At 35.7% G+C, this 11,106-nt stretch overlaps 1 protein-coding gene across 1 annotated transcript in view; it reads right to left on the reverse strand.

The window, feature by feature from the left end:
* LOC121426209 (corticotropin-releasing factor receptor 2-like) overlaps positions 1–9,397 on the reverse strand; it is a 33,792-nt gene extending 24,395 nt beyond the window's left edge. Inside the window, exon 1 of the mRNA XM_041622425.1 lies at positions 9,209–9,397. Within this exon, the coding sequence (XP_041478359.1) occupies positions 9,209–9,377 (169 nt within the window). The 5' untranslated portion in view covers positions 9,378–9,397. The remainder of the gene's footprint in view (positions 1–9,208) is intronic.
* Between the last annotated feature and the right edge of the window lie 1,709 nt (positions 9,398–11,106).

Below are 11,106 nucleotides of genomic sequence, written 5' to 3' on the forward strand. Positions count from 1 at the left end.
TCTGAGTCGTACTATTTTAAAGAAATATAATTCCATTGAATAATTCCATCAACTGAACGAGATCAAAACTCATTTCATTGCACACGGTCTTATTATGGAAGTTCGAAGATCGAAAGAAGGAGGTCAAGTCACAGATTTGTAGGCCAATATCCTGGTCTCAAAGACGCCTGCTTGAATCCTTCGAAGTACTAGAACCTTGTTAAATCTAAGGCGAGTAGTAGGATCCATTACAATGGCAATCAACCTTTTATAACGTATGGAGACCATAGGTGGAGAGAAGGAGCGAGAGAAAGAGGGACATGGATGAAGAGATAAGAAAGGGAGGGAGAGAGACCGATGGAGAGAGGAAAAAAGGGGGGGGGGAGATGTGAAGATGGGGAGGGGTGGTGGTTACAGAGAACTTAGGAAGGAGTGGGGTATAGCCCACCATAGTCAAGTGTACCTGGTCTTCTCTATTCCGGTCAGATCCTTTCAGACCTTGCCTTATGCATGGATGTACAAGGAAAAAACTCTGGTGTTGATTTAACACCAGCCCGGAATATGTATATATATATCCACACCAGAAAAGTGTTAAACAACATCAATTTTGTTTTGGTCTAACAGCACCAGATAGGTGTTTATACATTACCAACCAGTATTAAAACAGCATCGGTTTCATTCCAAACTGGAATCGTTTCAATACTTCTCTGGTGTTGACATATAAAGATTCCGGGCTGGTGTTAAATCAACACCGGAGTTTTTGCAGTGTAGTGTTTCTAAAACCTGAACAATATCGGCATTATTCACCAGTCCACATTTCCATCTACCATGCGTTATATACCTTGTGACGATATGGAATTTGACGTGAACATCCCTGGACCATGATAATTTTATCTATTTCATCACTATTCCATTTAAAATCAGGATAGCATGGATAATGAAGAATAAACAGGGGGCATTTCATCAACTTTGAATATTGTCGTTTGACAGAAATTGTCATATTTGAAAACTATTATTTGTTTTGATTGGCTGTAAAAAAACGGTGACAATTTTCAAGCGATGATAATCTTTAAAAGGAACTGACATCTTAGCAATTCGATGCAATAAAAAAATGGTTCGTTGTTTAAAAAAATAAGAGAAGATATACAAGAAGTGAAAATAAAATACACAGCAAAAACTTGTGATGTTAACCGGTGTACATAGAGGACCACACCAGTTATTTTACACCGGTGTTAAATTGATGGTGTTAGTTTTACACCTATGTGTTATTAAAACACCTTTGGTTGCTACATTTACACTTTTTGGTGTTATGTTCAATCTCTAGGGTGTAATGTTAACACCTCAGGGTGTGGTCCTCTATTAACACCAATTGGTGTCAGTTTTAACACCACAGTTTTTACAGTGTAGGATATGGCAAGCTTGTTAGCTTTATGGCTAACCATTTTACCTGAAAAAATACACATTCAAATTTCATTTTATAAAAAAAGGAACATATATTTATTCATGATTTATATTATACTGCTTCATTTTAATGAAACATTAGAGTTGATTATTTTGACCATTCTACATAAAGCAAATCGTTCCAATGCAAGCCATCTTTTACGAACATCGACAATAATACTCTACAAGGGAAATAAACACTTTGGCATACGATCACGAAATAAAGGTAAAAATCAACCATTTTCAATTTTGGAATTCCCCCTCCGATTGTTTTTATACTGGTTTTTATTGCATTCGGACCAAATATAGACGGGGGACAAAAGAAAGATCATGATTATTTTTTTTTCTGATAAACTTAAAAGGAGGCCGCAGGGGAAAATTGTCAAACGAAATGCGCTTCTCGGCGAAAACACGACTGTCCATCGGGGCAAATGACTGTTTCTATCTGCAATGGCTTACGGAAATGATGGAGTTTGCAACACTACAGTGCGTCCCAGAATAAACGAAACCGAGATTTAGCGATCATTTTTTATAACTTAATCATAAATAGAATAGACAAATGACCTACCAATTTAAAGCTGAGAATCTCCTCTTTCATCTGATATTACTTAGATTATTTCTCATTCACGGATGAGTGAGCCAAAACAATTTGAAGAAAGGATACCAAAAACTCATTTGGCGGGGGGTATCTGGGTTTCAAAAAGAAAACCACATTTCTGAAAAGTTCAATATCTGCTCTTTAATTTGGTGCCTAAATTACAGAAAATGGTCAAGAAATAAAAAAGTTCTGGTCATTTGAAATAAGGCTTGTATTTCCATAATTTCATGAGATAAACGTGTTTTCACCGGTTTCCCACAGAAGCTTTCGCATGGTGAACAAAAGATTTAATGCATGGCTGATCGTCAACAAAACAAGAGTGTCGAGTGAGTTTGAAAGCCAGCCTGGAGAACCTCTTCATTTTATGAAATTATTGAAATTCAAGCCTTATTTCAAATGACCAGAACTTTTTTATTTCTTGACCATTTTCTGTAATTTAGGTATCAAATTAAAGAGCAGATATTGAACTTTTCAAAAATGTGGTTTTCTTTTTGAAACCCAGATACCCCCCGCCAAATGAGTTTTTGGTATCCTTTTTTCAAATTGTTTTTGCTCACTCATGCGTGAATGAGAAATAATCTCAGTAATATCAGATGAAAGAGGAGATTCTAAGCTTTAAATTGGTAGGTCATTTGTCTATTTTATTTATGATTAAGTAATGATAAATGATCGCTAAATCTCGGTTCCGTTTTTTCTGGGACGCACTGTATAGTGAAAGTTGCTATAGGGGCTAGAGTCGTATTACAAAATTCAATAAAAACATGAAAAATAACTCTTAACTAATCTACCCTACTCAAGATTCAACGTATTCTAGCAAGTTTTGGAAAGGCAATTTGAGAAATAATCAAGATCTAGACTACAGACTGGCAAGTGATATTAGTACACTTAGGTTACTGTTATATTGTTAATTTTGACTATTTTCCTCGATTGCGAAAGTACTGTGCAATATGACAGAGCTAGAGCAGAATAGCGATGCATTGCATTTGTCGCAAAAGTATACAACACACACAAAGAAACATAAGAAACTCTATTTTCCGTTTCTTCTTTTACATAACATCAATCAGTTATGAAAACAACACTTGAAATATTCAAGAAGCAAAAAGAGGTATAATTCTTCATCTCTGCATGCCTATAAGGACATTATCAATTCACTCATTTTTTAAACTACAACATGTTAGGTGACTAAACGTACAAAAAAATAATTTACTTTGAGAGGGAAAAACTCGAGAATCCCACATTTCCTTCCGTTTCAATGTTAGTTTCAGAGCACTCTAAGAAAATTACTGCAGTTGATCCAATGATTAAGTTACTCAAGATGCAATTGGAGATTTTACGCAAAAATTCATTGTGTAGAGAACAGAATTTCCTGCGCCATATTGCGGTGCTATATGAAATGACTCTTATGCAAATGGAAACTATATAGTTGAGATGGCGATAATGTTTTGATGATGAGACATTAACATCGAAATAAGTATCCGTTCGTTATACACATAAATATTAGATGCATCAAGACGTAGAACTTCCATGAAAGTACAGGATAAAGAAGCAATTTAAGGGGGGAACATTTACCAAAAAGTGTAAGAATCGTCGGAGGTATACAAAATTATGAAGGGGAGATACCACGCGGTATATATTTCATTAAAATATTTCTCCATGGCATCTATGGTATTTAATTTAGACAGAAACATGATATAGATATGGGTCATGTCTTAAGCTGGTTGTGGTTGTATCAATCAGAGTTCTGGACTCATGCCATTTATATACATACTAAGTCCGAACAGTAATAAATTTTCAATTTTCCAATGATTAAACTTATCATTTCTTCCTTTCATTCTCCTTGCGTTATGAAAAAAATCTCATTATAATGGTTTCGTTTTTTTTTTCTTCATCATGATGATACCACCGGTTTGTTTTTATTGCAAATTCCGACAAATAAAACTGAAGTCGTGCATCTCCTTTACCTATCCGAGACCAATGCACTACTGCAGCTTACGTGTATTATTTCCCAGGATCCATTGCGCATACAGGCTTTTATATTCATGTATAAGATGCGTGGTAGACCACAGTTACACCTATTGTTACTATCAATTTATTTATATTCACTGCAACAATTTTATTACGTGAGAAAACCGAAACCTATATTACCCATGCGGATGTGTGTACTCTTAAACATGTTAAATGTATTTCATTGATTCAAATGTAATTACAATATTCAGAAAATATCAAATACACAGAAGCAGAAAATAGATTACCTGTTTGATGAAGTCACATGCTTCTCATGAGTATCCAAGCATTGTTTAGACGGCCTTAATTCATCTCCGAGGGACTTGGATGGTGATAAAAAATACAACAACTGGGACTACAAGTTTCCAGACGGTTCTTTATCAAATACCCTATCTCCGCTTTTGCATTTCCTGAAGTTTCATACCAGTGGATATTATTTTCAGTTATAAAAAGTAGGCCTACAAAATATTCACTTTTTTCGTAAAAAAGTGATTTTTGACGTAGAGAATGGGTACAGAGATGGAATATAATGCACAGGATTAATGACAGCGTCGAATAATGTTTTTATTAAATACGTTTTCACCTTCAAATGAAGACTGCGACTCTGGTTTCAACGACAAAAAAGTGTCCCTTATTTATAAAAGAATCATAAAAGGAAAGACGTCTATTAGTGTAAAAAAAGAAGATAAAAGGAAAGACGTCAAACATAGAAACAAAGAAAAGGATTACAATTTGTCTATTCTGGCCAGTTTGCGTTTACTTTGATGAAATAATTTGCCTTTCTCTGATTTGATTGTTCTTGGTAACTAACCAATATTTTACAATTGTGTTTACTTCTTTCCGTCTAAACTTCAAAAGGAGGTAGAGTTTAGTTGAAAAGGGGTTAGGTCCACTTTGGACGATTCCGACAAAAAAACGTGTTTTTTTATTATCACTTATTGCAGTATTCTTATGAGAAACTAAATTGTCATGATTTACTACCTTATCATGTGAACATAAAATTGGGTATAAAAGAAATCTACCTGTCTTCATTTTTTTCTATATTAAAAAAATATCATTGTGGATCTAACCCCCTTTGGAAATAAACTGGAATAAATCCAATCTCTTTTGATTAAAAAAGTGATTTTTCTTTGCCACTTTCATCAACGTTTTCATTTGAATTTCATATTTGCTTTTGTATCATCAGAGTGACTAAAAATTTAGAGGTTTAGAGACAGAAAACAATAAAAATTTATGAAAAATGGACCTAACCCCTTTTGACAAATGAGTTCTTCAGAAGAGTTTTGTTGCAAAAGATGTTAGGTCCACTCCAAGAAAATCTTTTTTTTTATTCTCCCATATTGCAGTGTTCTTATGCGATTTTCATGATACCCGTCCATGGGAACATGAAATTAGGTATAAAAGAAATCCACCTGTCTTCATAATTTTCATGATATTCTTTTCCCCAAAAAAATCCGTGTGGACCTAACCCCTTTTGCAACTAAACTGAAATGGACCTAACCCTTTTGGCAAAAAAAGTGGTTTTTCTTTGCCATTTTAATTCACTTTTTAATAGGAATATCAACTTTTCTTTGGTATCATCTTATAGATCGCTACCAAAATTCTATACATTGAGACATAAAAAATAAATTTGATGAAAAATGGACCTAACCCCTTTTGCAAGTGAGCTCTCTTATAGAGAATCAATCATATTGCATATGCACCATATAGACAGAAAATGTCTGGTAACAAAGGCTCACAAGGAAGTGTATAAGATCGTGTCCTTACAAACCCTGGATGTTTTTTCCATTTTCAATCACTTACTACTGCTACAGTTACACAGGCAACACCGACCCAAGACTGACACAAAATATCACATGCAGTGGAATACCATCGGTCGATTTGAAGTCCGTTTCGTTGCTGTGATTGTGACTGGGGCATGAAATAAAACTAAGAAACCTATTCTGGTGGCAATCAGCAAACATCGTTTTCTACAAATGCGGAAATACAGGGTTTGATCGGCTATCGATCAGAAGTGCACCCATTTGAAGACATATTTACAGATCTCAAGTACCGTACAGAACCACATAAAAACAACCCAATTTCATCCTATGCAACATATCCCACACAAGTCATGGTCCCAGCACATATACGATTAATGATGCAATATAATCTTTTTGAGGACCAGGTGCAGCGATACAGCGGGCAATGGTAATAATTCAGCACTAACTAACACCCTCGAAATATCCAAGAGTGGCACCATTAATTGTTTCCATGTAATATTCCCAGTTCTTACACTTGGAATGGAGATTAATTGACGGTTTCGTGCTTTAAAATGAGTTTTTACAATGCTTTAGTAAGTTCACTTGAGTGCACAAGACTTTTTGTTTAATAAAGAAAAAGAGCTTGAAGGAGATGGGAGTGCGGGGAAGAACAGAGATGAGAACTAGGGGAGGAAAGAACATGAGGAAATTGAGGAGAAAGAGAAAAGGAGGAGATGGATAGAGAAAGGGAGACGGACAGTCAGGAGAGTTTGACAGATAGAGACATACAGACATATAGAGAATAAAAGCGAGATAGACAGAGAGAGAGAGGGAGATAGAGAGAGAGAGAGAGAGAGGGGGTGTGGAGGAGGGGGAGGGGGCTGCGAGAACAGGAAATGCAGCACCTTTAACTATTTTGAACTATTGTGAAAATCTTCCTGAAAAACAATTTCTAAACCGTATGTTTGAAATATTACTTATTATAGATCAATCGATATACATTAAGCAATATTGTTGTTCGAATAAGAAAAAAAACTTTTCTTTATTATTTTTGAAAGATTGAGTGAAGGATGCTACTAATTTCAATATTAATGAACGAGGATTATGAGAGTCAAAATGAGGTTATTGCAAAGATTGGTGGGTACGGGGTACAGAATGGCGTTGTAATAAGAAAGAATCCATTTATACATACTTGCTGAGAGGCATTTTATAGCAATTTATTTGGATTTGCAATAACCTCATTCTTAGGATAAAGCCATCAACCCAGTTCTATTATCCGATATATCAATATTTTGAGTTTCTCAAATCTTGTGATGAAAATGGAATATAATGAATATATGTTTAAACGAGGAGAGATGAGATGATATCACAATATAGCCTACATCTGATAAAATCATATTTTTTTTCCAAATCGATGTAGAGGTTTCATAAGGTATTGGTGTTGCTTACCAATGGTAAAAAACCCCAGTATTTTTATTAAATGTTACCTGTCTGGGATTAAGCGTGGAAATAAAGTCCAAGTTGAGCCAGTGTGATGTTAGGTAAGAACATTCATAATGTCCATACTGTCTGGAAATGAACATTTCTAATTGATCATTAGTAAACCATTTATTTATTTATTTCAAAATTGTACTGGGAAGCTAGTTCAACGAGAAATGCTAACCTTCTTCATATTATTTAATACATATCATTTCATTCATTCCCAATTTCATTTTTTTTTTGGGGGGGTGGGGCAAATAATCTAATAACATTATGAAAAAATATAATTTCAAGCACTACCGCCCTATTCAATTGATTTTACAATTTTACGTGGGAGGTTTAACAAGAAATGCTAACCTTGTTCATCATTTTTTTTACATCTATAATTTCATCCTTTCTTTATTTCACATATGGACAACTTTATGAATACATAATCTCAAGCAGAACCGCCCTGTTCAGTCATCTACTTTTTAAATTCCTTGCGATTTTCCCTCAACGCTAGTTATGCTTATTTACTTCTACCAAGTCTATAAATATCCCTCCACAAATCAATACAAGCGGCTTCTTGGTAAAAAATGTCAATTGATTCCGGCTCAAATTGAGCGCCAAATTGAATTTGCCTCTTGAAGACACCATGAATAATGTATAATCCTATAGTCAAGTCCAAGGACAAGCCTCCCGAACACCGAGGCGGCGAAAATCCCCCCACCCCCCTCTCGCGGTGCCAGTGATGAGGGAAGAAGTGTGGGTAATCACATTTTATGGATATCATTTCACGGTCAATACAGCAGTGATAATTAATCCCAGTTATGTAAGCATGGTCTGATTTCAATTACGCACACCCAACGCGCGCACGTGCCTCGTGCAGGCCTCGTGTATTCTGGGGCAATCCATCTCTACTTTCGCAAGTGCAAAACCACAATGCACTTTTATTACGCTATCAACGCACTTGAATATTAATCACATCCGAAGAATGTTAAAATGAGACCGCACATGGAACATGTGGTTTTGATAATAAATAGACCTCAGAATCACACATCCCTGTTAGAATGGTGTGAATTCCTGACACATTTCGAATTGACTTTGATTCCAATGAAATTAAATCAAAAGAGCCATTAAACAAATGAAATCATGATATGTCATCCAAAGGTGGCAACAGGGCATTCAAACTCAATGAACAATATACAAGTTTCAAATATATGAAAAAAATAGTTTAAAAGTATGATTCTGCTGGCTTATAACGCTGGGCAAACCCTTCACTCGAGTTAAGGGTCTGTATGTGCAACCTACTCATGCCTTGTGTACTTAAGGCCCTCTCGTCAGGCAGTTTTGTATGTGGTAGTCTTTGCATGAAGACACACTTGTTGATCAAAGTTCCAATCAGGGTCTGTGCCTGCAGAGTAGCCAAATGTGACTGAGGTATAGTAGTAATTCTAAATGATGTTTATATATCATTTTGCACGCCTCTGTCTATTTCAGCAAATTGCTTCGCTTTTTCTTCGTGCTTGGGTCAATGAAACATCATGAGAAAAAAGAGAATCATGATATGAAATTTCTTTTTTATTCGTTGATGTTGTTGTAAAAAAAAAGTTTGAAGCTCCTTAAAAGAACCATCACTCATCTTCAGGATCTGTAATGGAATCAGCACGATCGACATTCTAGAATTGATCATTGTCTGGAGATCGAGGGGCACTTTTTATTGTTATCACCACTTGGGGTGGATAGCGCGATCAGTCACCGATGGTGATCAGTAACATGTTTTCGGGAACATTCCCGTCATTTTACGTAAAGTACCTAGAAAGGACGAATAATCTAGATTACCAAGAAAGGATTTGCGCATTCTCAGTTTACTCGCCTGAGGACGTACTGAGCATGCGTATATCAAGTTTCATCTATATCTTCCGTTCTCTTTGTCTACCGTCTTAAATCAAATGTTTTTTTTTTCATAAACAGTCATTGGTCTTACCATTATAAGGTGGTTCTTCGTCTGAGAAGGTGTAGTTGATGTAACTATCAAAACAGTCTTGTTCGTTCCTTAGCAGTCCTTCGTTTACGAACGAACTTTCCATGTCTTGTGAGCTGACTGCCGGCACTCCCAAAGCCATTACCGCAACGGTGATCAACGCTTGCAACATCTATGGAATGAAAATGAAAAGAAAACATGATTTAATGAGACATATAATGAAACCAAACATGACGCAGATTGTGTTTTATTACTGCACATAGCTGTTTCTGAACAAAAGACTCAGAATTAATATCTCTTTTTTTTCTGCTGTAGCTCATTTAATGATACTACTCAGCGGTCAATAGCAATTTTCCTCCGTGAAGTTTCCACCAATCACAGGCCGCGAAAGATCCAGCGAGGGTATATTATCAAAGAATATCGACCAGAAGGTTGGATTGACCTGAAAGGCATATAGGGCATGTGTTACATATTTGCCTTTCATGAGGATTTAAGCGTGATATTGGATTACCCATGATTCACCACCCGACGCCATATATCCGGGTCAACACTACAGCATTGCGACCATGCTTGCATCACCCTAGATTAAGACTGTCCATAGTACTAAACCTCCAAGGAATCAATCCGAATCGATGGAAATTCTCGAACACCAGTAACGATTAGATGCTAACAGAGCAACTCGATGGTTTTAAGATCCATACAATCGTTTGATGTACACAAGAGCAGTTTGGAACTTGATGTGTGACATTCGAATCTCGTCTAAGATATTTTAAAGGAAGAGTCCATTTTATATTAATTTCTCTCGAACCATTCATGTTTGGTATTATGGACTAGATGTCGAAGATATAAATTATTATAGGGGATGTTAATGGAAAGAAAATATTTGCAATCAATTCATTGCAAAACCCAGGTGCAAATTAATAATAATAGATCAATTCTTACTACAAAAACTCCATTTTGTTGACACAAGAAGCAGGCCACCAACCGATTGTAAATTTGCAATGAAATGCATGACTTTCAATCGATTTGTGGACCTAAAATTGGCTTGCGATCAATTACAAGTTTTTTGCAACATCCTATCAAATGCGTTCAATCGTTCAATCAGGGATCCAGTGTCATATATACGGCACGCTCCGTTTATCAGAGATAAAAGATGAAGATGATGATGTGATGGAAAGAAAACATTTATATCAAGTGTTTATTTGCAATGTTTGAACGTTTACTTTCTATTTTCATTCGTTAGATTTTGCCTTTGCCATGTTTGCCCGTTCTTGTGTTTTTCTCCCAATAGTTCAAATCGAAACTCTTTCAAATCTTTATTCAATAATTTCAATAATGTAAGTTTCAGTTTGAAGAAATTATCCCCTTTTCGTTGAATTTGACCAAGAAATGGACACTGTGTCTAACACACCTGCACTCAGATTTATGAGTAGGCCTGCTGACAAATTAGCAATGTGGATCATCAAGGTTCTAACTGTAATTGTTTTATTAAAACTGTAACCAAAGCCATAACAACCTCTCAAGATAGAAAGAGTTTGTCAAACCAGGCTGTAAGTGATCTGATCAACCAGACATATAAAAATGTTCTCTCTAAAGGTTAATGTTAAATAGGGCAAGTTTCAAACCATCAAACGAAAATAGATCACACCGCAACAATTTCCAAGACCCATCGCGACCATCAAAGATATAACTTTCATCTTAAGAAAGTATGCCTGTATTAATGATCATCTTATATCAAAATAAGCCGACGTAATCATGTACTCTCTCATCGCCTATCTTTTATCATCTGGAAATTCAATTAAATGCACCAAGTTCGTGATTATAATCTACCAGGAAATATTGAGAGTTATTAGGAGCAATCATTACCATGGTTATGTTGTGCGAAGGTTCGAGCAGCTTGT

Source organism: Lytechinus variegatus, chromosome 13 (assembly GCF_018143015.1).
Source record: "Lytechinus variegatus isolate NC3 chromosome 13, Lvar_3.0, whole genome shotgun sequence".
NCBI classification, from domain to species: Eukaryota; Metazoa; Echinodermata; class Echinoidea; order Temnopleuroida; family Toxopneustidae; genus Lytechinus; species Lytechinus variegatus.